The following is a 26,298-nucleotide window of genomic DNA, read 5'->3' as shown; positions in this document are numbered from 1 at the left end:
CAGAAAATTCAGCTTCTCATGAAGACATAAAAATAACATGACATTTGCTGACTGAAATTAAAAGGCAAGTGTGTAGTATTTTAGGGTTGTGGGGGGTCTATCAGCAGAAATGGAATATAATATTCACAACTATGTTTTCATTCGCGTAAAATCACCTGAAACTAAGAATCGTGTCTTTGTTTATTGAGAAAGAACTTCTTATTTACATATCCAGCGTTTCTCCTTCAGAGAGTCCTCCATGTTGCACCGTCATCTTTCTACAGTAACCTAGAGCGGACAAACCAAACGCCGGCTCTAGAGGCTCTGAGTTTTCCAATCACATTTATGTTCGTCCCTACAAAAAAAGATTCTTGTTTCAGGTGATTGTTGTTCTGATTTGGATGCCGAAGCATCAATGTTCGCAGTTGTTACAGTTGGTTGCTCTGTGCTTGACCCAGATTCGCTCTCTCATCACCGACTCTGCCCGGGAGAAGTTGCTGATACTGAGCGGCCAGAGCTCCGAGCGGGGAGGCGACATCCTACTGCAAGCCGGAGCCTTCACCTGGCAGCACTTCTCCGACATCGTCTCCAACCCTCAAGTAAGCAGAATGATCAAATGTATATAGAGTTTACATGGACACATTATTCAAGTGTTTATTTTAAACTGCTACTGTGTTCCCAGGTGATTGAAATCCTCTCCAAGGCCTCTTCAGAGAAGCCATCCAGGCTCACAGTTTCCTGTCAGGGAGACGGGGGCTGGAGCTCCCTTGGCCAAAGCCAGGAGCAGCAGTCATTTCAACGTTTTCTGGAATACCGCTTGAATCCGGAACCTCACCTGCCCGAGATGGACGGAGTCACGGAGTTCACCGAGTACGTCTCGGAGACGGTCGATGTGCCGTCATCCTTTGACCTCCTGGAGCCCCCGACCTCTGGAGGTTTTCTGAAGCTGTCCAAACCCTGCTGCTACATCTTCCCCGGGGGCCGAGGGGACTCCGCTCTGTTCGCCGTCAACGGATTCAACATCCTGGTGGATGGAGGGTCCGATCGGAAGTCTTGCTTTTGGAAGCTGGTTCGCCACCTGGACCGGATCGACTCCGTTCTGCTCACCCACATCGGCGCAGACAACCTCCCAGGCATCAACGGGTTGTTCCAGAGGAAGGTTGCGGAGCAAGAAGAGGCGCGCAACCAAGGAAGTGGGTCCAGTAGCCTGATCTCTCCTGAGCTCGGGATTGTGTTTTTTAACATCCCAGAGAAGCTTCGAATGCCCGAGTCCACGTTGAAAGTGAAGCGCAGCATTGAGGAAGCATCTCTTACCTTGCAGTACCTCAACAAGCTCGGTATCACACCGGAGCCTCTTCACAGGGTGGTGGGCAACACTATTGAACCCATCACACTATTCCATAAACTTGGCGTGGGAAAGTTAGACATGTATGTCTTAAACCCTGTAAAGGAGAGCAAAGAGATGCAGTTTCTCATGCAGAAATGGGCTGGGAACAGCAAAGCCAAGACGGGGATTACGATGGCCAATGGAAAAGAAGGAGAAATATCGGTCCCCTATTTGACATCAGTTACCGCTCTTATTGTTTGGATTCCTCACCGTCCAACAGAAAGGATAGTTAGGGTGCTCTTCCCTGGAAATGCACCGCAGAATAAAATCTTCGAGGGCCTTGAGAAACTGAAACACCTCGACTTCCTGCGATACCCTGTGGCTACCCAAAAAGAAATGTCATCCGGTGCACCTCCTCCCGTTATCAAACAGACCAAAATGAGATCAAGAACTGACAGCAAAGAGAGTCTCAAGTCCTCACCGAAACCCCACTCTAAAACCACAAAGAAAGAAGCCGGCGGGCAGGAGGAAGAGTCCAAGAGTGAAATCACCAAAGAGAATAAAGTGGAAAAGAAGGAAGAGAAGAAATTCAAAAGTCTAAAAGCCACCAAGCAACAGAAAAACATTGAGGTGGCCCCCGTGGCAGCCAAGACAGAGAAAAAGAAAATACCCAAGGAAAAAACTGCCAAGAATGAGAAGGTGTCCAAGATGGATGAAAAGAAAGACAAAGAGAAAAAAGAAATCAAGAAAGAGAAACATGAAGTAAAGAAGGATGACAATATAAGAAAAGAAGAGAAAAAGGAAAGTAAAAAGAAGGACCCGAGTAAACCGGAGCTGAGAAAAATCACTAAACCTGACCTGAAGCCACTCACCCCTGAAGTGAGGAAAACTCTGCATAAGGCGAAGACTCAGGCTAAGCCCAAGATGGACAAAAACAAAGCCGTGAAAGAGGAAGCGCATGAGAAAAAGCCAGTCCAGAACATCCCCCAGGAGATCGCAGCAGCAGCGTTGGCTGACAGGTCCATCGTGTCCTCCCCAGAGGACCTCACTGAGGACTTTAAGGCTCTGAAGCTAGAAGAGATGTCCAAAGTGAAGCCTGAGCCGATCCAGAATGACGTAGTGTTTGGTCATTCACTGCACACGGAAACCAAAGTCCCGTCTTTAGTTTTCCATGATGAGAAAGTCTCAGCACCAGCGACTGATGCAAAATCGTCTTCGCCCAAATCCCCCGTCGAGCCGATAAAAGACGACAAATACAAACATGATGCGGTGCGTGTTGCAGCCGCTGAAAAGGAAGAAGCGAGCAATGGCTTTGACAAGAAGTACGAAGAGGAGAAAATGGAGAAATATGACGAATACCTTGCAGAGGACGACGTAAGGGACAGATCGAAGAAGAGCGAAAGCTCAGAGGAGGAGGGTGACGTCATTGAAAAAGCTGACCTCGAGGGAACAGAAGACGACGAGTTCCCGAAATATAAAACGGAGGAGGCGAAAAGGGAGAAAACTGGAAAGGAATGGGACACCAAGCCGGCTGACGTCAAACCTCCGTCAGCCACAGCCCCGTGTGGCCAAGCAGCAGCCTCCGTCTCGGAGCAGTTCTCCTTCATCCAGGACGAAACCATCCCCGGCTACTCCGAGACCGAACACACCATCTCTGACGAGGACATCCACGAGGAACCGGAGGACAGGATCCCGCAGCTGCACTACGACGTGGCCTCCTACGAAATCTCTGTCCCCGACGTCCCCGGTACCTTTGACTCCATGCACGGCATAAAAGAGATGAAGTGCCCCGGCCTGGCCGACGTCAAACCCAGAGCCTTCGCGGGAGGTCACGAGCATGAACTCGCACATTACCCCTCCGTCCTCGCCGCTCCTCTTGCGGAGGAGGAGCACATCTCCTCGGCGACTTCCATCACAGAATATGACAAACTGTCGTCCGTTGCCACGTCTGTAGCCGAGGACCAGTCGATAGCCTCTGTGACGGCGGCTCAGACCGAGGAGGCCGGGAAGAACTCTCTCCTGCTGGACACCATCAACAGTCTTCCCTCGCGGGCCGAGGCCGCCCAGGGGAAGGACTATCTCCACTCGGCGGGAACCATTTCGCCCACTTCTTCTCTGGAGGACGACAAGTGCTTCAAGTCTCCCTCCTCGGATGAGTACCAGCCCATCATTCCTGAGATGGAGGGTGATGCAAAGATCAAACTGGTCCACGAGGAAGACGACGAGGACGAGGAGGACGAGGATGAGGACCAGACTCCGAACGTCGACTTCCCTCTGGGTAAACTGCAAGAGGGCTACGAACATGCGGCCTTCATGATGCTCCAGGAGAAGCAAAAATCTCCCTCTGACACTTTTTCTCCTCCTCCTCCTCTCTTTTCTACCTTGCAGTACTCTCCCACACAGGCTGTCAAAGAAAACCAATCCCTCTTTAGCTCAGAGGAGTTTAAGACCGATATAAAGCCGATTTCACCCCCTCCGCCTTTCTCCCCTAGGTTAGAATTAGACTTCCACCTCAGGCAGGAGAGTGAGGAAAGATGTCTAAGTCCAGATGACAGCACCATGAAACTGGCCTCACCCACACAGTCTGTCCCGACAAGCAGTGGCTACTCTCCGACAGAAGAGAAACCCTTTAAGATAGAAGACAAAGATGAAGCAGACAAATCAGCCAATGACAGCACCGCCTTTATCGGGGACAAGACAGCGTCTGAGGAGTCCGAAGAATCCAGTGAAGACAACGAGGAGGAAGATGACTCTTACACCAAAAAGGACCTACAGCCCACTGTTAAGGCCAAGCTTATGGAGGCAAAAGAAGGGTGCTTCCTGGACGACGACTTCGCCTCTGAGGCAAAATCTACAAAGGTCGAAACAGAAGTCAAGAGCTCGGACAAGACGCAGGTGTCTTTCGGCACAGAGAAACCGCAGTCTGAAGAGATGTACTCGGATGAAGATGAAGAAGATGAACAAGATGATGATTTCCAAAGTGGGGAAGGCTCCCATAAGCCCTCCTCAACAGATCAGAGTAAAGTAGACTTAGACAAAGAAAGCGAAGAGGAGATCGATGACGCTTTAATGGAGCAAGATAAAAGTGTTCATTTCAGCCTCTACAATTACCCGGAGAAGGAGGGCAAGGAAAAGGCCCTGTACATAAGACAGGACACGCCCTACGTGCATGGCAAAACATTCTCTTACGCTGACATATACGGCTCAGAGGACTCTGATTCGTATCGCCAGGAGTCTTTCGATAAAGCGGAGAAGGACTCTGCAAAAGGGGAAGTGGATTCGCAGAAACCAGAGCCCACCCCGGCTCCGGTAGCAACCACGGACAAGATGTCAGAGAAGGAAGGATCGACTGTCTCTTCCGGAAAAGAGTCCCCAGTCTCACCGTGGCTCGACTCAAAGAGCACTTCTGCTATCCCTCCATATGAAGAGGTCCAAAGAGAGGAGGCATTCGGATACGACGCAGGTAGCCGATTCCCTTCGGTGGCTGACAGACCCGAGGCCTCGTCCACTTCTTTGTCGCCTGACGATTCTTTGAGAAGCCAGACCGACGGCACGAAGCCCCAGAAGTACTCCTCGACGACACTGTTTGACGCCGCCGCCGCAGGCTACAACAATAAGGGAGGGTGTTTGGAGGTAGACATGCGAAAACTGACAGCCAGGGACGAGGAGGACGACGACGACGATGTTGTCGATGAAGACGATGAGGACGAGGAAGATGAGGAGGACGAAGACGACGACGACGACTACGGCGGGGTCGCGGTTGATTCTCATATGGAGAAAGGCGCCGAAGAGAAGTCTGAGAAGGAAGTAAAAAGTCCAATCAGTGAAATGTTTGGCTCAAAGAGGCCTGAATTTATGGTTTCCATGGCTGGATACGGCTACAACAGCCAGGGGTTGCCAAGCAACTCCAGCTCACTCGCAAAGACTGAACACGAAGCAAAGACTGACTCTTCATCCCTCGGTGGAAAGCCAACAGATTTAGGAGCTACGGGTTTCTCTGGCTACTCCTCAGGGTTTGAGTACTCGTATGGGAGTGGAGAGAAAGACTTGTTTTTATCAAATCAGACCCCAGATAAAGGCAAAGAGGATTTCACTTTGAAATCAACAGAGGACAGTTATTACCAGAATCAAAAAGCTGATGCTGATTCTGAGAAACAGAAAACACCAGACCTTATGAGTAAGTCCTCACTGGACACAAGCTTTCAGTACACGACCACCGCCGCCCCTGGCTACTCCTCCTCTTCGGCTTATAGTTACTCCTCGTCCACCTCGGGCTCCCTCTCCACCAGCCGTCAGTTCGGAGAGGAGCTGGGGACGCCCGCCGAGCCTCTCTTTGAGTTCTCCTCCTTTAAAGATGAACACTCGCCGGTCATGGACTCTTCCTCCTCTGGCGGCGCCAAAGATGACTATCTGGAAGTGTCTGAGAAACAGATCGCGGCTACAACCGCGGCCGAGTCCGCCTTCGAGGAGGTCCAGTCCTTCCCCTCGCTCTCGTCCGCCGCCTTTGCCGGAGACGAGAACGAGCATACGACCTCATTGGGTGGAGTCATGGACCAAGACCCTCAATCAGACTGCTTCTATACGCCTGAATGGTCCAAGCTGAACACGGCTGTTGGGTACGGGCCCTCAGCGGGACCGTTTGCTCAACATTCAGACGTCTCCAAAGACAAAGAGGCGGCCAGTGCCGCTCTGTTTGGTGTCACTTCTTCACCGCGCCCTGACATCGAAGGCAAGCATTACTTTGAGGAGACGGACAGCAGCGAGGAAGAGGACGAGGAGGCTTACATGCGTGAGATGACTCGCAGGTCGCCTTCCGGCGGCCTTGCTGGGAGCCCCTCCTTTTCTGACAAGCCTGTTGCCCCAGCGGCCTGTGAAAAGACAGACGGTGGCCTCCCCAATGTTCTCGGCTCCGACGTGCCCTCGACCGTCAACGGCCCCGCGGAGGTCAACGCGAGCGCCGGTGCGGCAGCCGGCGGTGCGTCTTCAGGCCCGGCCAAGGCGGAGCCCAGAGAGGGAGCAGCAGCGTACAGGAGCTCTTTCGAGTGGGAGTCAAAGTCCCAGATGGCGATGGTGCCCGGAGACTCCCCTCCTCACCACCGTCACGAAGACGAGTTCGAAGAGGAGTGTGAGATGGAGCCAGAGCACCCGGCCCGCCCGCTGTCTCTCTCCTCCACCGATCAGCCGTTTCGCTCCCCGTTCTACGCCGAGGAGCGCAGCCGAGGAGCGCAGGACGACGACGACGGCGACACGGACGCTGCCGGCGACGTGCCCACGGGAGCCGCCTCCTCTTACGCCAGTCGCAGCTCTCCTGGGTACTCCTCCTCCGAGAGCAGGCAGCCCAAACAGGACCTCTCGCCATCCTTCATGAACCCGTGCATGCGGCAGTTGTCCAGCGACGAGGACGAGGAGGAGCGCGAACGCAGAAGCGATCAATCGCAAGAGGCCGACGGACTCGACCTGCCGGTCAAGACGAGGGCTCACGAGCTACCGCATCGCCCCAGCGGCGCTCTGCAGTTGGCCGGCGGCACGTCGGCGGGGCTGGTTCTGGCCACGGAGGACACACCGCCCACCTCCATCAGCGAGTCTTTGGGCTCCCAGTCGGACTCCGATGCCCCTCCGGGCACCGAGGAGTTCCCTTTGGCCACCGGCGAAGGCAACATGGACTCGGATGAGGATGCAGACTACATGCCCATTGATAAACTATCTGCCCCGGGAGGAGGCAGCCATCATTCCTCTAAGAGGAGCAACGACCCTCCTCCTGCTCCCCGCACGGACCCCTCCCCTCAGCCGCCATGCCCGGACGTTTGCATGGTGGACCCCGACGCTCTGGATAACGGCTTAACGGTGAAGAAGGAGCCAAAAGCCAAGGGCTTGAAGAAGACCTCGGGCAAAACCAAGTCGGGCTCCCCGGCCAGGCGCAAGAGGTCGCCCATGCCCGTCAAACAGATGGCGTCTCCTCGCAGCGCCTCGCTGAAGAAGAAGGAGGCCGACAAGAGGTCCCGCACGTCTCGTCTGTCGGACGGTCAGGGATCCAGAGACGACGAGCTCTCCCGGTCGAGCTACAACCCCGGCAAGACGTCGACCAACGGAGTCAAGAGCGGTTCAGGTGAGACGAAGGCTCAGAGAGCACAAGCAGATACACGAGTGATGATGATGTTGATATGAACACGGACGAGAGGGAAGATCAAGAGAGTGACTGGTTCTGTTCCCCCGACCAGGATCCCAGAAGACCGGCCCTGCAGGCGCTCCCGGTCTTCCCATTTATGTGGACTTGGCCTACATTCCCAACCACTGCAACGCCAAGAACGTGGACCAGGAGTTCTTCAAGCGCGTTCGCTCCGCGTACTACGTGGTCACCGGGAACGACGAGGCGAGCGGCGAGCCCGGCCGAGGCGTCCTCGACGCGCTGCTGGACGGGAAAGCTCAGTGGGGATCGAACCTGCAGGTAACCGTGGAGACGCATATTTACAACTGTAATCAACATTAAGGACAGCCCACCCTCTCACTCCCTCACCCCATCACCCTCTCACACTCCCCCCTCCCCCGGGACATTTCCTGACCTCTCGCCCCGCCCCCCCAGGTGACCCTGATCCCGACCCACGACACGGAGGTGACCCGTGAGTGGTACCAGCAGACCCACGAGCGGCAGCAGGAGCTCAACGTCATGGTCCTGGCCTCCAGCAGCACCGTCGTCATGCAGGACGAGTCCTTCCCCGCCTGCAAGATCGAGTTCTAGGACCCCCTTGTTCCCTCGTTCCCTCGTTCCCTCATTCCCTCGTTCCCTCTCTCTTCTCTGGAGCCTGATGTGCACGTCGGCTCTGTGCGGTCGAGCGACAGCAGAACCGAACCTGGATACCCGTCTCTGGTTTTCTAGATTTGTATTTATCGATAAGCTCGTTTACACCACGACTTCCACCACGTTATTATTTCTCGGTACTTTTTAATTCCCTCACTTTGAGTCTCAAGTGAGACGGGAAAAAATTTCATGTTTTCAAACAATAAGAAATTAATGTTTTGGTTGCTCGTCTTTAAAATTAGCCCAAATCAGAGCACAAGTTTTCGCACTTTAAAGCAATTTTTCTTCCACTGAATCCCAAATAAATTGAATAAGTTTTACCGATCGGGGAATAAATGAATCAACAATACAAGTTAATAACTTTACCAACTCTCCTCTATTTATGTCTTTCTTCCAGAAGACCTCGGCGGTCCCCGTGTTGAGCTTTGTGCCTCCTCCTAAACATTCTGTGGTTCCCAGTACTCGTGGCGTAGCGTAGGGCAGCGTTCCAGACGTCTTCGTAGTGACTTGTGATATTTCTATGGTGAAAATCAATTGTTTATATAATATATATAATTGTGTTCTGTAGTCTGTAAGTCTCGGGGAGAACCGGAGGCGGCGATTCCGGTGACAAAAACAAACAAAATCCTCACTCCCGATCTTTTGGATTCCGCCCCGTTTATATATATATATATATATATATATGCTCAACAGCTCAACAGCACCCCTAGTGGACGAACCTCGCATCGGTCTCGAAGATCTTTGTACAAAAACGGCGCGTTGAAGAACGAAGAACGTAGAATGTATTCCACGACGATGGGAGCGTGAGGCCCAGAGGTCAGAGGTCAGACCCACATGTGCCTTTCTGTCCTGCTGTGCCGGAAGGTAAACATTTTTTATTTTTTGTTGTAGTCGTGGACATTTTTTTTGAAGGCGGTCCTCGTGTTCCGGAGAGGTTCTCGGTCTCCTCCGTTGTTGTTGTTGTTGTGCGAGTCTCGGCGGTGCACAAACAACAAAATTATAAATGTTGTACATATTGAGTGGAAAAACAAACAAAAAAAGGCGTTTTTAAACTCGAGTATTTCAGAGCTTTTAGGATAAGCACAAAGGGACCGCTGTGCAACGACTTCACATCGAAGAACAACGACGCTCAGCGACCGCCGCGCTTCTTCTTCCGCTTACTTTAAATATATGATTTGCTAAATATATATTTTTCCGTAGCCGCCTCATGCTTTTAGCACTTTATTTAGTTTCGGTGAATAATCGGTGGATGTTTTAAAGTAACACTTTACGACGTGTGCTTTTTAATTTTATATTAATATATATTTTGTATTAAGTACTTTTTAAGAGATTTTAACCACGAACAAAACAAAAACCAAAAACAAACTACAACTAAAAACAACAACAAACCACAATAAACTACAACAAAAAACAACAAACTACAACAAACCCCAAAAACATCAAACTACAACAAAAAACAACAAACTACAACAAACTACAACAAAAAACAACAAACTACAACAAAAAACAAAAAACAAAAACACGCCTCACCAGGGTTCATATTTATGATCCGCAGTAAAACTATTGAAAGAAAAGATTTTCCTCTGTATGATATTTTAATCCCTTGACTGCGACGCATGCACAACCGACTGCATGTACACTTAAACAACAACAACAACAACAACGACAAAGCAGAAGGGCTGCGAGGGGCCGGGACCGCCTCGGCCTGAATGTGAACGATGCAGATTTACCTTTACACTCTCTCACCTGGACGACTCTCATCTCCTGGTTGCCTTGGTTACCGCGCATCGGGTCCACCGGCGGTGAAGCAGCTCGACTCAAACTTGCGGTTTTCGTTCTTCGGACGACGAAAAAAAAACATAAAATAAAAATATGTCGAGTCACGTAGTTAAACACGGCTCGCTGCATTCCTGTTTAATAATGTTTAATACTGTTTAATAATGTTTAATACGCCAGCGGGAGAACAACTCGCCGTGAGCAGACACTCAAACCCAGACTGCCAGACACTCAGAACCTTCGTGTCACGTGACTTTCATATCCGTCTCTTTGGAGCTCAACGTCGACACTCGCTGAGGTTTCGTATAGCGTGCAAAATAAAAACAAATAAAACCACAAAAAATACAAATATAAACTCATCTTGGATAAAGACTGCTTGTACGTGCATGTGTACCTTTTATTTTAATTTTTTTCCGTTCTGTATCGTAATAGCTGAAGACGAAAAAAAAACCGACTTAACATAGAAGTGCTATTTTAAAAAGATGTATATTCAAGAAACCGAGGAGGCGCAAGTTCACCTGGCGGTGTTTCTGCTTCTCGGTTCTCCTTTCATCTCGTTTTGAAGTGCAATATTCACTCCATCGCTCTTTAGATGCTTACAACAACAAAAAGATATGAAATAGAAAACAGATTTATTGTTAAAAAGGGAAACACGTGTGGTGAAGACCAATAAAGACATAATTTACTGAACAGAAACGTCTCTTTTCTTTCTCCACCACGTCACATGACCTCATGGTAGTCTATAGAGGAACTCCACCACGTCACATGACCTCATGGTAGACTATAGAGGAACTCCACCACGGTCACATGACCTCATGGTAGTCTATAGAGGACTTCCACCACGTCACATGACCTCATGGTAGTCTATAGAGGACCTCCACCACGTCACATGACCTCATGGTAGTCTATAGAAGAACTCCACCACGTCACATGACCTCATGTTAGACTATAGAAGAACTCCACCACGGTCACATGACCTCATGGTAGTCTATAGAGGACCTCCACCACGTCACATGACCTCATGTTAGTCTGTAGAGGAACTCCACCACGTCACATGACCTCATGGTAGTCTATAGAGGAACTCCACCACGTCACATGACCTCATGTTAGTCTGTAGAGGAACTCCACCACGTCACATGACCTCATGGTAGTCTATAGAGGAACTCCACCACGTCACATGACCTCATGTTAGTCTGTAGAGGAACTCCACCACGTCACATGACCTCATGGTAGTCTATAGAGGAACTCCACCACGTCACATGACCTCATGTTAGTCTATATAGACTAACATGAGGTCATGTGACGTGGTGGAGGGAAGTCTTTAGGATTGTTATCCTCGTGGGACAACGGCCGTCCCTCAGAGACAGCGGCTCCTCAGAGACGATGATGTCATCCGTTGGCGACAGTGAGGCTTCTGTTATCCGGCTGTTCGATGTCGCTTTGTCTCCCAGAACGAGACGAACAGAGACGGCTCCGATCGGCCCTTTGTGAAGCCGAAACGGCGTGTGTGTGTGAGTGAGTGTGTGTGTGTGAGTGTGTGTGTGAAGCTGCAATGACATCACCTCCTGGGTCACATGATCCGGTGGAGTGCAGGGGGAAGGTGGAAAATAACCAACGTTGTAAGTCCAGTAAAAGTATCAGGATCATTAATTAAACTTTTAGTTTGTGTTTCTATTTATTTTGTTTTTAAACTTAATTATTTTAAATAATTTGTGTATTTGAGGACAGAAACAAACACGGACCACACACGGAACATTTACTGAACAATAGTTGTATTTCGTAACATTGTCTGAAGTATTACACAATATTGTTTCATGATAAACTTTCTAAAAAACAGTTTATTGAATTTCACTCACAGACAGAAGAAATGAAAACGTCCGAGTCGTCTAGTGAGATCATTGATTACTAATCAGCTGATCAGAGGAATCAGACCCGGTGGGTTTCTGGTCACCAGAACTACTTTTACCTTGAAGTTTTGGTTTCATTTGTCCAGGTTTTTGAGATCTGCTTCAATAAAACACAAAGTCCTAAAAAAAGAAAAAGAAACGTGTGACGGAATCAATAATCAAGAAATGATTTTATTCCTGAGGCTTGGCTGATCCAGAGAGCTTCACTGGTTCTGGAAAACACGACGAGCTTGAAATGTTCTGGTCTCTCAAAACCTGAAGAAATAAAACCCCAAAATATCATTTAAATTCATGTTTTTTAATAATTGGAGCGCACTGGCCCTTTAAATCCACAAGCAGCACGAAGACATCGTGAAGACATCGTGATTATCCGATGGTCGTTTCACCTCGACAACGTAAACGCAGGAGCGACCTGAAATGCTTCTCAAGCATGTCCCCCCCCCCCCCCCCCCCACACACACACCTGCTACATAACCGCCACAATAAAAGCTCATTGCATTTTGTTCAGCGATGAAATGAGAGATCCGCTTTCAGGTTGTGTGTTTTTATCATTATTATATTTTACTAAATACTAAACAATAGCAATGGTACAATTAAATATCTGACGTGGGTATAAAAATACCATAATATGTATATTTATTTTTTAACGAGGCAATTTCAATATAAATATGAGTTTCCTCTCTTCATGATGACGTCACATTCCTTTGGCAGGAGGCGGCACACACAGTCGGACCTGCTGCACTCGCGGGGTTTCTCCGGCAGTAAATGGGATTCAGCTTTTGTTTTGAAAATCACAGGCGCAGGAAATGAAACCGACAGACGAGCCACGGATTGCGTCACCGAGTTGAAAGTCCCCGTGTCCCGTGACGTTGACCTTCCCTCCGGCTGAAGGGAACAAAGAGTGTCCAGTCTGAAGCTCCGTCAACCAATCATACGCCTCACGCTTCCTGCATGATTTCAGTTTTCATTTTGTAAGTGTTCTAGATGTGAGCGCCCCCTAGTGGCCAAGAAAACAGATTAATGCAGCTTTAAGAAAAGTGTTTTTGTAACGGCAACAAAGCAAAAGTAACAGAACCAGGGGAGGCTCAGAGGTTCACTGGTGAGGCTTCTTTTATATATATATATATATATATATATATATTAATACATTTAATACATATATAAATATATATATTAATATATATATACACATATCTATTTAATATATAGATATATAAATACATCTATTTAATTTATATATATGTATTTAATATATATATGTAATATATATATTAAATACATATATTTAATATATATATATATATATATATTTTAAGTCAATGAACAGCACAGTTTGAGGTTGCTCATGTTACGGATGTGACTACAGGTCTGCGGTCGAGAAGGCTCCGCCCCCTCTACGGCTCCGCCGGGTTAGCCAGCGCCGCGCCCTCCAGCGGCGCCTCGGGGGGCGGGCTCTCCGGGCTGTCCGTCCACAGCTCCATGGACTCCTGCGTGTCGAAGAACTCGTCCGGCCCGTCGGGGGACTGCGGCGTCTGGGAGCTGGAGCCGGCCTCGCTGCCGCTCTCCCGGAGCTCCAGCAGCACGGGCAGCGAGCCGGGGAGGCCGTAGCCCTCCATGCGCGCCAGAACCAGCTCCGCCAGCGCCGAGCACGGCGGCCTCGCGCCCGCCGCGGCATCGCCGCCGCCGTCCCCGCCGCCGTCCCCGCCGCCGTCCGCCACCGCGCCGGGCGCCTCCTCCGACCCGTCCGGCGCGCAGGGGCAGAGCTCGCCGTCGTCCTCCGGCGAGTTATTGGGAGTCAGAGGGACTTCGCCGGGGTTCGAGGGGGCGGAGCCGGTCGGCTCGAGGCCCGGCGGCGACTGGTCGGCGGCGTTTTGGCAGTGCGTCTCCTCGCTGCTCTGAGGCGTGAACGTCGTCTTGTCGCTGAAGCTGAACCGCGGCGACGTGTCCGCCGTCGTCGGCGAGGACGGGCCGGCGCTCGACACCGTGCTGGACGGACCGCTGCTGTCTGCGGGGAGAGAACCGTCAGAACCGTCAGAACCAGAGCGGGAGGGGGAGGAGCTACGACATTAAAACGCTACCACGTTACGTTGTGAAATGTATTTTTTTTTTTTTTTAGAAACTTGAATGCATCTTGTAATTCAAAGGCTGAAACATCAGATCGATGAAGTTAAAGCGATGAGGAAGAAGCTCGGGTCCTCACACCAGGGCGGGCGGTCGGAGCGCGACCTCATCGCGATGGAGGACGAGAGGACCCTCTGGGGGATGTACGAGTCCACCGACGGCTGGTTGTGCGTGTCGAACATGGCCGACAGCGCTGCGGGGGAGAGAGCGAGAGGATCACTAACGGTTACCGCCGTGAACAACGGGGCCCGCGGCGGCGACCTCTGACCTCTGGTGGTCCGGGTGTGCGGGTCCCCGGCGCTCTCGCACACGGCGGTCAGGAACTCGTCGACCTGCTTCAGCGACAGAGAGTTGTGCAGCGTCTCCAGCGGGTAGATGGAGGGCACCATGGAGCAGCCCTCGAAGCCTGGGGGGGCAGAGGGGGAGGGGCAACATCAGAACCGCTCCAATGACACACCTCAACGCGCTGAAACACTGCGCCTGGTTCTGAAACGGGGGGGCGGGGCCTAAACCCCCTGTCAGCCTCTTTGGTTCATTTCCACGCAGGCAAAAACAACAACAACAAAACAACTAGAACCACGAGAACAACATGCTGGACGCCAAGACACCATCATCAAGTCCACGCATCCTCAGCACCACCTGTGTGTGTGTGTGTGTGTGAAGCGTGTTATCCACAGCAGCTCATCCTCCGTTAGTTCACGAGGCGGAAAGAGAGACGAGCCCCACTCGCCTCCAAAAACAACCGAGCAGGAACCGCATGCTGGTTACCGTGGAAACGCAGCCGGCTGACCCTCAGGAATAAACCGGGTCCTGTACCTTTAAGACCCCTCGGAGGCTCGCGCCGATGACCTCGCGTCTCGGAGACATTCGAGCTGCTCCTCGCAGCTCGGAGGCGACCGCGAGGAGCAGCGCGCTCCTCTGGAGTCCTTAAGAACTAGATGTTCAGCTCACGGCACGCTGCACCCCCACAGACAGGCGAGCATGCAGGAGCATCCAGAGGCTGAGGCAGGAGAGTCCGTGGGGGGGGGGGGGGGGCGGGGGGCTAACCGTGGAGGCACTCTAGGGGGTCCTGGCCGGAGACGAGCCAGTTTCGGAGGAGGCGCAGGTGGTAGGAGCACTGGTGGAGGTGGTGGGCCAGCGCCGCCCCGTCAGGAGGGGGGTGGCGGCCCAGGATGAGGTCGCTGGAGAAATGCCTCAAGAACTGGGCCACACGGCACTCCTCCAGGGGCCCTGAGGAGGAGGAGGAGGAGGAGGAGGAGGAGGAGGAGGAGGACATGAAACAAGAGGATGTAAGCGAGGAAGAGGGAAGGCCTGAGGTACAATACAGATGAGGGGGAAATGTTTGGAGAGAAAGGGAGGGAGGAGAGAGGAGGGAGGAGAGAGGAGAGAGGAGACAGGAGACAGGAGAGAGGAGACAGGAGAGAGGGGACAGGAGAGAGGAGGGAGGGGAGAGGAGGGAGGAGACAGGAGAGAGGAGAGAGGAGGGAGGGGACAGGAGGGAGGAGAGAGGAGGGAGGAGACAGGAGAGAGGAGACAGGAGGGAGGAGAGAGGAGAGAGGAGACAGGGGAGAGGAGACAGGAGAGAGGGGACAGGAGAGAGGAGACAGGAGGGAGGAGAGAGGAGAGAGGAGACAGGAGGGAGGAGAGAGGAGACAGGAGAGAGGAGACAGGAGGGAGGAGAGAGGAGGGAGACAGGAGACAGGAGGGAGGGGACAGGAGACAGGAGGGAGGAGACAGGAGACGTGTAGTGTGTGTGGAGGAAGCAGCTCGACATGGCCGCCCGACAGCCGGAGAAGCAAAATATGTAACAGCAACTTTTAAGACGCTGCAAATAAAATAAATAAATAAAATCATCATCTTCACTTCAGAGAAGATCGAACAAAAGAACAACAACAACAACAACAACAACAACGAGAGGAGAGGAACACGAAGACCCACACTCGTCTCAAGTCTCGTCTCAACTCAACTCTCGTCTCAAGTCTCGTCTCAAGTCTCGTCACAACTCTCAAGTCTCGTCAACGAACTCTTGAGACGTCATCGTCTCGCTCCGGTTTGAAGCCGCAGCTTTTGCAGCGCACCAAGGGGGCGGAGCCACCGCTGTGGTGGGCGTGTCTCTTGTGTCTCTATGGCGAATCAGAGAGAAGCTGCTGTGGATGTTTGAGTGATGTCATCCCAACAGGAAGTGATCACACGCCGACTCTCGCGGAAAAAACCTGACACACAAAACCCAAAATGGCGGCACTCACCCAACAGCAGAGGAGACGACAACAACTACTTAAACCAGCTGGTCAAGTGGACGACAACAACAACAACAACCAGGTAGTTACATCATCATTCCGCCTGCACATGTAGATCGAGCTGCACTTGAGTTACTGTATAAGAACATTTGTAGAAGTATTAATAACAGCTATAAATGAAGTTTACAAAACTAAATTAAAGTAGATGTTTAGCAATTTAAACAATAAAATCTCAGACACCTTTAATGCATTTGGGCTTATTTTAGATTCTGCGAGATTGTTTTGATGAATCTAAACATTTCCAATAACTCAGAGCGTGGTGAGGTTTGAAGTCTATTGGTTGATTTTATTTATTGATAAGCACTTGATAATAAATAGTCTCGTTAAATATTCAGCGTGGATCCATTCCTTGGTATTTATTTGTCTGCTCGCCGCACACCAAGATCACAAAGTAACAAGTTAGTCTTTAAATAAAGTTTATTTCATAGAAAACATGAACTTGTTTAATCCGATGAATAACTTTTACTTCAAGTGATGAAGACGTAAAATATGACGACCGACATCTGAAACCTCGAGAGAATTCACAAAGTGGGAACATCCATCTGCTGCAGCCCTCATCGACCGTAATACTGTTAATATATATTGATATCATGATTTAAACACACTAAACAACCAGCATCTGTGCACCGAGGGGAAGTGATGGATCAATGACCCTCTTCTCTGTTAAACGTGCTGCTGGTGTCACCATGAGCTCAATGCAGCAGCTTAAAGGATGATGACCGCTGTGTACACATGCACACAAACAAACAAACAAAACAACAACCCGGTGATCGGCTGATGGATCAGCGGGTATGGATCGTAGCAGCAGGTCAACAGGGTTCCCACCGCGTACGACCTCCAGCACCAGCTGCTCCAAAACATGAAGATACTCAATACAGCCCAGTTATGGGTTCAAGAATCAAAATAAATACATATACAGGACTGTCTCAGAAAATTAGAATATTGTGATAAAGTTCTTTATTTTCTGTAATGCAATTAAAAAAACAAAAATGTCATGCATTCTGGATTCATTACAAATCAACTGAAATATTGCAAGCCTTTTTTTATTTATTTATATTGCTGATTATGGCTTACAGCTTAAGAAAACTCTAAAATCCTATCTCATAAAATTTTAATATTTCCTCAGACCAAGTAAAAAAAAAGATTTATAACAGCTGAGTGTTTGTCAAGGCTCAGGAAACCCTTGCAGGTGTTTCGAGTTAATTAGACAATTCAAGTGATTTGTTTAATACCCTACTAGTATACTTTTTCATGATATTCTAATATTTAGAGATAGGATATTTGAATTTTCTTAAGCTGTAAGCCATAATCAGCAATAAATCAGAATAAAAGGCTTGCAATATTTCAGTTGATTTGTAATGAATCCAGAATGCATGACATTTTTGTTTTTTTAATTGCATTACAGAAAATAAAGAACTTCATCACAATATTCTAATTTTCTGAGACAGTCCTGTATATATATAAATATATACATATTTATATATATATATAAAGTACCTAATGCGCCATTCTGTTTTTCTGTACTTTATTATATATATGTATATATATAAATATATATATATTTATATAAATAAATATATAAGTAATATTAGTATCAAAGAAAATATAAAAGTGTGAAAGGTAAGAACAGAAAGAGTAGATGTGGTCTGTGGAGGAGGAATAAAGTTTTACAAAAAGATAACGTTTATGTCTCAACTGTCAAAGCTCCGGAAAACAAAGGAACAAACAGACGTCTCTGAATGATACTCCTCACTCCTCACTCCTCACTCCTCACTCCTCACTCCTCACTCCTCACTCCTCACTCCTCACTCCTCACTCCTCACGTCTTTAAGGCCGTGGCCAACATTTAGCTGACATCCCCAGTCTCCTAATTTATCCACACTTCACTCATTTAAATGACCAGTGTGAACCCTGGTAAGAAAGAGAATGGCAGGTTAGAAAAGTCCAAATGCATTATGGGTAAACAAAACAAAAACAAAAAATATTAGAAAAAAGATAACGTAAACCTGGAATGCTGGAGGGCCAAGTGGGAAAAAATGAATAAATTAAAAATCTGAACCAAGAACACATGCAGGACAAAGGGAGTGAAGAACTTTAAGAAGCAGACGTACCGTTAGTCGGATACTCTGCAAACGACACAGAAAATCGTTTTACTGCCGGCAGAGACAACAACTCTGCGGAAAAAAAAAAAAAAAATCACTCGCGTTACTCTGAGCCACAGTAGCTGGTATGTGTCATGTGTTCCTCTTCAGGTCCCTGCTCTAAAGGGGGGGGGACACGGGGGTGTCATCAGACTGAAGTTAGGACGCCAGTGACGGAAGATAGAGGGAACTCCTTTCTGCTGAGAGGGAGATGGCATGTTTTAACTTAGGAAGCCGCAAAGCCACGATGCCGCAAAGCCACGAGGCCACGATGCCGCAAAGCCACGAGGCCACGCCCAGAACTAGAGAGACGAGCCCGACCCCCGGGCCGACTCCTGAACCCTGCTGGAGGTCTCAACCCCGACGGGGTGCACAACAATCAGTGAAATACCGCTATTATGTTTTATATATAAATACATATATATGAATAAATACATATATATATTAGTGCTGTGAAAAATAACGCGTTAACTCAGTTAATTAAATTACAGGATTAACTAGTTGTTGTTTTTTTACGCATTTAACGCATGCGCAGAATGAGCTTCCAATCCGTCTGTTGTTGGTCGTCTCTCCAGCAGCGTGTCATTCTGTCTCTAGTGTCGCGTTAACACGACTCCGATCTCCGTCTCGCGCGCCGCAGAGCTCGGATGCCGGTGTGTGCGTGCACATCGGGACGGAAAAAAGTCTCTCTCGGCTCGCGCGGCAGAGCTCCGATGCTGGTCTGCGCACATCGGGACGAAAAAAATTCACTAACACCCCCCCCCCCCCCCCGTCAACAACTCTTCTCGGAGCTCTTGCCTGTCTTGAGAGCCCTGTAAATGTATATATGTGATTAATCATGATTAATCCACAGAAACCTGTGATTAACCTGATTAAAAATTGTAATCGTTTCACAGCCCTAATATATATATATATATATAAATAAATGTATAAATAAATACATAAATCATAAATAAATACAGAAAATTCTAAATAAATATATATACATATATAAATAAATATGTATGTATAAATAAATGTAGGAATTAATTTAAATTGAATATGTATACATGAATATATATAAATATATACATATATAAATAAATATATAAAAATAAATATATAGAAATGAATATGAATAAAAATATACATATATATATATATATATAAAAATATAAACATGCTTCAGCATGGTGGCAAATTGTGAAGAGAAAAAAAGAAGGACCTAGCGGGAGGAGCGTGCACTGAATCAGCAGAATGTGTGCTACGACAACGCCTCCTCTGAGTCCAGAAAGAAAAGGAGGTAGAACAAGATGGATGACAAAGCCCAACTAGCGAGGGGAGGAGGAGGCAGAAGACGATACCGCACTGACATCTGCTGGACGACCCGACGACAAACACCAGCTACGCTAATAATAACAATGCTGTCTGCAGTCACAGCCCCTCCATCTCTAACGCCATCAGCAGAGAGACGACTCATTCAGGGCGATGATGGCATTGTAAAAACCGCTCTCAACAACAAGCTGTTTACATGTAAACAAGAGGAATGTTCCGCTTCACACGCAGCGTAAAGTATCGCCGCTTCTTTGCCTCAAACGTAGGTTTCTCTGTTGATGTCATGATGCTTCGCCGATGTGTTTCTCCTTCTGATTTTGGGCATTCCTCTGGAAAGAGGCCGTAAACATCCACAACAACGCTCCTCTCACCGGAATAATAACAATATGTCTCCATCTGAAGATCAATCAGAATATCCAAATGGAAACCGACGTGTGCATCGTGAACATCGGTGATGACCGGAGTCTGACTACTTTCCACGGGCTGTGAAATCAAGATGGCGGCACGTCGACCAGCCACTGAAACCGGAAGTCGGGGCTGGAGGGTGATGATTTTGGAGAATGGGGAGGAGTTAAAAAGGAGACGTGCTCATGAGGAGCGGCTTTTAAAAGAGATGGAATAGAAATATCAAACATTGAAATAAAAAAATCAATCTAAAAGCGACGCGTCACACACACACACACACGGCCTGTGGTAGGAGAGCGGTCTCGAACACACGTACCGTCTTTGTAGGACAGACTGCCGGCGGAGAATTTTTTGCGGTGTGCACGAGCGTAGTCCTGCAGGTTAGGGGCGCTAGAGGACCCGCCTAGGACTGTGGTGCTGAAGAGCCCGGCGCACTGAGAGCCTGCGGGGGGGGGGGGGGGGGTTAGCATGTCATGCTGTTACTCAAACAACAAGAGAGAGAGAGGGAGAGAGAGAGACAGGAAAACAGAGACAGACAGGCATCTCGTACAAACAGCTCTCCCCACATCGGGCCTCCTCGCCAGGAGGAAGGAGAGAGGAAGTCTAAGGAAGGAGGAACAAGTCTGTAGAGAAGGAGGGAGGAAGTCTTTAATGAAGAGGAAGTCTTTAATGAAGGAGGGAGGAAGTCTTTATTGAAGGAAGGAGGAAGTCTTTAATGAAGGAGGGAGGAAGTCTTTAATGAAGAGGAAGACTTTAATGAAGGAGGGAGGAAGTCTTTAATGAAGGAGGGAGGAAGTCTTTATTGAAGGAAGGAGGAAGTCTTTAATGAAGGAGGGAGGAAGTCTTTAATGAAGGAAGGAGGAAGTCTTTAATGAAGAGGAAGTCTTTGATGAAGGAAGGAGGACGTCTTTAATGAAGGAGAAGGTCTTTAATGAAAAGGAAGTCTTGACATGACCTCAATATTTATTTTTACGTTATCAACTTATCGTACGATATACAACTTTAATAATTTTTACGTTATCAACTTAGTTTACGATACATTACTTATTTTTCCCCATTTCAATTCCAACGTCTGAATATATAATAAAAAGTCCAATGTACTTTAAATGATATTAAATTTGAGCGTCCGACCAGGAGAGGGTGCCAGAGAGCAGGATGGAAAGAGGGAAAGGAGGAAAAGCAACAGAATTTGATCGGCTCGGGGACAGCCGGCGTCAGATGGCTGCTGCAGGTTGTTCTTGAACCCGTGAGGCGCACCCCGGATGCTCTCCGGCTGCACCGCCGCGTTGGTGCTCGAAATAATTAAAAACTACAAAAACGAACCACCAAACAATCAAAATTGACATCGAAATGCAACTTTGAGGTGGATTTTTCTTTAACTGTGAGCAGAGGCCGTGGTGTGTTTCGGTCTGGAGGAAGTCGTTCTGTCGTGGAACGAGGAGGCGGTGAAGCGTTAAGAGGGAACTGAGTCACGACGTCAGAGCGTCTGAACGTGCCGCCGCTACGCCGATTTAAACGTGTTACAACTACTGGAAACGATTTCACCGCCGACTTGTTGACGCAAAGCAACCGACGGCATTCAAAAATCCCAGATAAAGATTTTGGTATTGGAATAAAAACAACAAAAAAGGAGATTCTCCAAATACAAAATGCAAGTTATTAGACAAGGATGATAATCTCAGTCCTGGAAACGTTAAAGTTGGAGTACCTGGATAGGACTTAAACCAGCTGTGGTTTCCAGTATCTAACCAGAACCCGGCAGAGGGCCGCTTCATCCAGCTGTTGCATTGCGCTGGTCGTCATGGTTACATTAGAGAACGGGCACCAGTCTGGCGGCCAATGAGAAATTGGAACGCCGTCACGATGACGCTACGACCCGTCCTCCTGTTACGTGTTCCTCGACAGCCGACAGGAAGTACTCTGACGAGGTGACGGTGCACGACGACACGTACCTAGTCCACTTTGCTTCATGTCGGGGGATTGACGCGAGCACAGAGAGAAGAGGCGGTAGCTGCCGACCTTCTGGGACGACGTCTCCGACAGAACCTGGTGGAACAAACACACAAACTGTCAATCACCTGTAGCCCCGCCCATAAAGCGCCACCTGCTTCATGGTCTGTGACTCTAAATGACCATAATGTACTAAATGATGACATCATGCTGTATAGAAGACTTGAAACTAGAGACTGAGACATAAACTCATGTTTACAATGTTTACTGAGGGAATACATCAAGAGAGAAGTAGTCACTATATAGACTTCTATACAACCAGGAGCCCCCTGGTGGTCAGGAGAGAGAATGCAACTTTAACAAATGATGTATAGGCTTCTATACAACCAGAGGAGTCGCCCCCTGGTGGTCAGGAGAGAAAAAGCAGCTTTAAAACATGAAGTGTAAGACTTCACTCAGCAGAACCAGAGGAGTCGCCCCCTGGTGGTGAGTAGAGAGAATGCAACTTTAACACATGTAGCGTAGACTTCTATACAACCAGAGGTTGCCACCTGGTTCAAACAGGATGAAGAAGAAGCTGCGCAGCATTGACATCTTGATTTTGAATCGTCAATGTAAACAATGTCTAGAAATGAATTATAGGTTCTGGGTTCTGGTTCTGTGTTCTGGTTCTGTGGCTTCTTCCTATGACGAGGTGCATTAGTCTGCATCACCTCCATGGATCCGGTCTTATGGTTGCGTATGAGCGGGGACCGCTTCTGAATGGCGATGGGTTCAGACAGCGGCACGGCGCGGTCCGTCTCGTCCCGCGTGAGGTCCTCCATGCTGCCGGGGTCCGTCTGCTTCTGTGCGAGCGGAGAGAGAGAGAGAGAGAGAGAGAGAGAGATCGGGCGGGCCGAACACGGGAAGAGAAAGACCCTCTCGGACGGGGTTCTACCTGCCGGGCTACCTCTGCAGAAGCGGGCCTGAAGCCGAAGCCGGTCGGCGCGTTCTCCTCCTCCTCCACGCCTTTGACCCCGGGGCTGAAGTGGAGCTCCACGTGGAAGCGCTCCTCGGAGGTGATGTCCTTCAGGGGGACCCGCGGAGACGTCGGAAATCGGACATTTTTTCTTTTTCTAATTTTTTGCATTTCCAACCGAACAGATACCTTCGTGTTGTCCTCGTACAGCATGATGACGATCTGAGTCATGTAGTTGAGTTCAGAGACGGCGCTGAGGTAATCCATGGCACGCTTCCACTGCTGGTCCCTCTCCTCCTGACACACACACACACACACACCGTCACCCCCTGTGTGAGACCCGAGCGGTTCTGGAGGTGTCGGAGCTCTTACGTCGAGCATGCCTCCGTAGCGGAAGATGCTGAGCAGGGAGTGGACGTGGCTCTCACTGGTGAAGTACAAGCGCGTCCTGACGTGGCGCCCCGGTGACATCACTCCCCGAGAGTACCTGGAGAGGAAGAGGAGGAGGAGGATGAAGATGAGGAAGGCTCCAGAAGACGCCGGCGGTTGCGGGCGGGCCTCGGGGCTCACAGAGGGTGCAGCTTGTTGACGGACTCGTCCTCGTGGGTCCGCTGCATGTCCAGCTGGATCTTCCTGACCAGAGGGAGGCAGTGGGCGTACGCGATGTCCAGCTTCTCCACGCGGTTGATGCCGTACTCCTTCAAAGGAAACGAAGGAAACAAAGGAGACGATCAACCCTCACATGTTCAGGGAGGTTCAAGAAGCAGCACTTTAGTTACTTTTAAAGATGATGACACTTTTACTTTCCTGCTTCATTATGGTCCCTTACTCCTTCCTCCCTCATTCCTTCTCCTCCTCTGTCTTCTACTTCCTTTCCTCCCTCCTCCGTGGCACGACTATGTCAGCCAACGCGGAGACAGTCGGAACGCTTCTTTCCTTCCTTCCCTTCCTTCCTCTCCTCACCTGTGGGATGACGACGTCGACCAGCGCCCGGGACAGCCTGAACAGCTCCAGCGTGTCATGTCACCTACCTCCTTCCTCCTCCTCCTCCTCCTCACCTGTGGGATGACGACGTCGGCCAGCGCCCGGGACAGCCTGAACAGCTCCAGCGTGTCCTCCAGGCCCAGCGAGGCGTTGTGGATGACGTCGTACTTCACGCAGTCGTAGATGTCGGGGATCTTGCTGATGTCGTAGCGTCCGTTCTTCATCCGGAAGTCTCTCTCCAGTTTGGACCAGCGCTGCAGCATCAGCTCCAGAGTCTCACTGTGGTACAGCTGCAGGTCTGGAGGGAGGAGGGAGGACATTGTAACTCGGTGGCCGTCTCTCCGGTCGTGACCTTGACGCGGCTCCGAGGCCAACGGACCGGCGGACTTGGGGTCCTCCATCCTGGTGCGGATCTGGGACGTGAGGCTCTGGATGAGGGCGTAGACCTCGCCACAGGTGGCCACCGGGTTCTCCACGATCTTCATCGAGTTCACCAGAGAGGCACTGCAGGTCGGGGCCAGCTGACACACACACACACACACAATATATTTCATTATGTAATAGTATTTAGGGTTTTCTGCCTCTCTGTGACAATATTTATCTTCATCACATTTGTCTATTTGTTTTCAAGAGAGAGGGAGCGAGAGAGAGAAGTGAGAGGGAGAAAGAGAGAGGGAGGGAGAGAGAGAGGGGGTTAGAGAGAGTGAAGGAGTAAGAGGGAGGAAGTGAGAGAGTGAGTGAGAGAGGGGAGTGAGAGAGAGTGAGAGATCGTGGAGAGAGAGAGAGCGCTCTCTCTCACCCGGTCGTAGTCCTCCTCGGTGAAGTCCCGGTCCTTCTGCAGGATCTCGTGCAGCCGGGCTTTGACCCGGTGCTGACAGCTGCTCAGGGAGTCGGTGTCGTTGTCCAGCAGCCCGTTCATGTTGGCGCTCTTCACCATCTGCACCAGGATGGGGGTCAGCTCGCCCTCCAGAGCCAGCAGCCCCTACACACACACACACACACACACACACACACGCACACCAGTGAGGTCAATACTTTGACACCTAGTGACTGAAGGACCAGAGCAGCGTGATGCATTTATGACCTTTTGACCTTGACCTTCATATCTCTGCTGCATAACTAACCCGGTCCTGAAGAGGAGCTTGATGACTATTAAATATGAATATAAAGTATTGAGGATTTATCGTCTGGACTAGATGTGTAAATCCTCAAAGAATCCCTTTTCTTTGTGTAATGTCACGTGAGAGCCTGCAGGCGGCGCCGTTTCCCCTCTATTCAACTCACCGGACGTCACACAGCCGGTTTTAAAAACACACTCTTGGTTTTCTCTCCATTCATAAATAGAAGCCTCGGCGTACCTTGGCGAAGGCCGCGGCCGTCATCTGCACGCGGCCCTCGTCCGACGCGTAGATCTTCAGGTCGTGCCTGTAGGTGCTGTGTAACCGTAGCAACCCGCAGCCCGGAAACCCGGCGTAATCTCCTGGCAGAGAGAAGAGACGAGGAGGTGAGACGAGGACCCGGCGGTTCCAAGAAGCGACCCTGAACCGGCGCCATGTCCTCGGCGCCTCACCTTGACCCCCGGGGTACATGCAGCGGAAGGCCCGCCCCAGCTCCTCGGCCTGGACCCGGCCTGCAGGCGTCAGCTCCCCCCCCCACTTCAGCACCAGCAGCAGGGACGCGCCCTCCTTCCGCGAGTCTGAGGACGCCGTGAGAAGAGAGGGTCACGTCACTCTGAAGAGAAGAACTATGAGAGAAGGACCGCCTCCTCCTCCTCCTCCTACCTTCCTCCTCGCTGGAGGCCTTGGGCTGCCCGTGGGGCAGGTAGGTGAGCTGCACCTTTCGGTTGATCCCGGAGAAATGGCCGTACCTTTGTGTCGGAAACAAGACATCACGAGTCAGTGAGAAGGATGAGACCTCCATGGACGACGTGATTGGACGTTTTCCCGTGAAGGAGGGGACAGGTGGAGGAGGGGACAGATGGGGAGGGGACAGGTGGAGGAGGGGACAGGTGAAGGAGGGGACAGATGGGGGAGGGGACAGGTGGAGGAGGGGACAGGTGAAGGAGGGGACAGATGGGGGAGGGTCAGGTGTAGGAGGGTCAGGTGGAAGAGGGTCAGGTGGAGGAGGGTCAGGTGGAGGAGGGTCAGGTGGAGGAGGGGACAGGTGTGGGAGTGGACAGGTGAAGGAGGGGACAGGTGGAGGAGGGGACAGATGGGGGAGGGGACAGGTGAAGGAGGGGACAGATGGGGGAGGGAGGGGGCAGTGGAGGAGGGTCAGGTGGAGGAGGGTCAGGTGGAGGAGGGTCAGGTGGAGGAGGGTCAGGTGGAGGAGGGAACAGGTAGA

At 50.0% G+C, this 26,298-nt stretch overlaps 2 protein-coding genes across 10 annotated transcripts in view; one reads left to right on the top strand and one right to left on the bottom strand.

Annotated features, from left to right (window-relative positions):
• The first annotated feature begins 808 nt into the window (after positions 1-808).
• Positions 809-10,574, top strand: map1aa (microtubule-associated protein 1Aa). 2 transcript variants are annotated; one of them, XM_056413232.1, is made up of 3 exons: positions 809-7,412; positions 7,525-7,751; positions 7,887-10,574. In XM_056413232.1, exons 1-3 carry the CDS (start codon positions 824-826, stop codon positions 8,040-8,042), a joined length of 6,972 nt encoding a protein of 2,323 aa, XP_056269207.1. In that variant the 5' UTR covers positions 809-823; the 3' UTR covers positions 8,043-10,574. The 2 variants fall into 2 exon arrangements, with proteins under 2 accessions (XP_056269207.1, XP_056269208.1); XM_056413233.1 differs by lacking the exon at positions 7,887-10,574 and adding an exon at positions 7,800-7,875 and having other exon boundaries at positions 824-7,412.
• A 1,054-nt stretch (positions 10,575-11,628) lies between these two features.
• The window catches only part of ppip5k1a (diphosphoinositol pentakisphosphate kinase 1a), a 35,544-nt gene continuing 20,874 nt past the window's right edge, over positions 11,629-26,298 (bottom strand). For 2 of the 8 annotated variants that reach the window (XM_056413251.1, XM_056413252.1), the window contains 16 exons: positions 25,737-25,822; positions 25,526-25,651; positions 25,314-25,435; positions 24,755-24,937; positions 24,335-24,476; positions 24,030-24,253; positions 23,542-23,669; positions 23,161-23,458; positions 22,951-23,079; positions 22,727-22,858; positions 22,016-22,109; positions 20,380-20,505; positions 18,315-18,377; positions 14,175-14,312; positions 13,986-14,099; positions 11,629-13,790 (listed from right to left, as the gene is read on the bottom strand). In XM_056413251.1, coding sequence (XP_056269226.1) covers positions 13,180-13,790; positions 13,986-14,099; positions 14,175-14,312; positions 18,315-18,377; positions 20,380-20,505; positions 22,016-22,109; positions 22,727-22,858; positions 22,951-23,079; positions 23,161-23,458; positions 23,542-23,669; positions 24,030-24,253; positions 24,335-24,476; positions 24,755-24,937; positions 25,314-25,435; positions 25,526-25,651; positions 25,737-25,822 — 2,716 coding nt within the window. In that variant the 3' untranslated portion in view covers positions 11,629-13,179. The remainder of the gene's footprint in view (positions 13,791-13,985; positions 14,100-14,174; positions 14,313-18,314; positions 18,378-20,379; positions 20,506-22,015; positions 22,110-22,726; positions 22,859-22,950; positions 23,080-23,160; positions 23,459-23,541; positions 23,670-24,029; positions 24,254-24,334; positions 24,477-24,754; positions 24,938-25,313; positions 25,436-25,525; positions 25,652-25,736; positions 25,823-26,298) is intronic. The other 6 variants (XM_056413255.1, XM_056413253.1, XM_056413258.1 and 3 more) reach the window with 6 other exon arrangements.

Source organism: Pseudoliparis swirei, chromosome 4, assembly GCF_029220125.1.
Source record: "Pseudoliparis swirei isolate HS2019 ecotype Mariana Trench chromosome 4, NWPU_hadal_v1, whole genome shotgun sequence".
Taxonomy (NCBI): Eukaryota; Metazoa; Chordata; class Actinopteri; order Perciformes; family Liparidae; genus Pseudoliparis; species Pseudoliparis swirei.
The sequence above is the reverse complement of the archived record's forward strand: the minus strand, read 5'-3'. Positions and strand labels throughout refer to the sequence as shown.

What these genes read in the sequence shown, in the direction of transcription:
- map1aa (XM_056413232.1), top strand. Translation starts at nt 824, where the DNA reads ATGGACGGAGTCACGGAGTTCACCGAGTACGTCTCGGAGACGGTCGAT. An exon ending in CGGAGTCAAGAGCGGTTCAG is followed by an intron (nt 7,413 to 7,524) that starts GTGAGACGAAGG and finishes TCCCCCGACCAG; the next exon opens with GATCCCAGAAGACCGGCCCT. An exon ending in AGTGGGGATCGAACCTGCAG is followed by an intron (nt 7,752 to 7,886) that starts GTAACCGTGGAG and finishes CCGCCCCCCCAG; the next exon opens with GTGACCCTGATCCCGACCCA.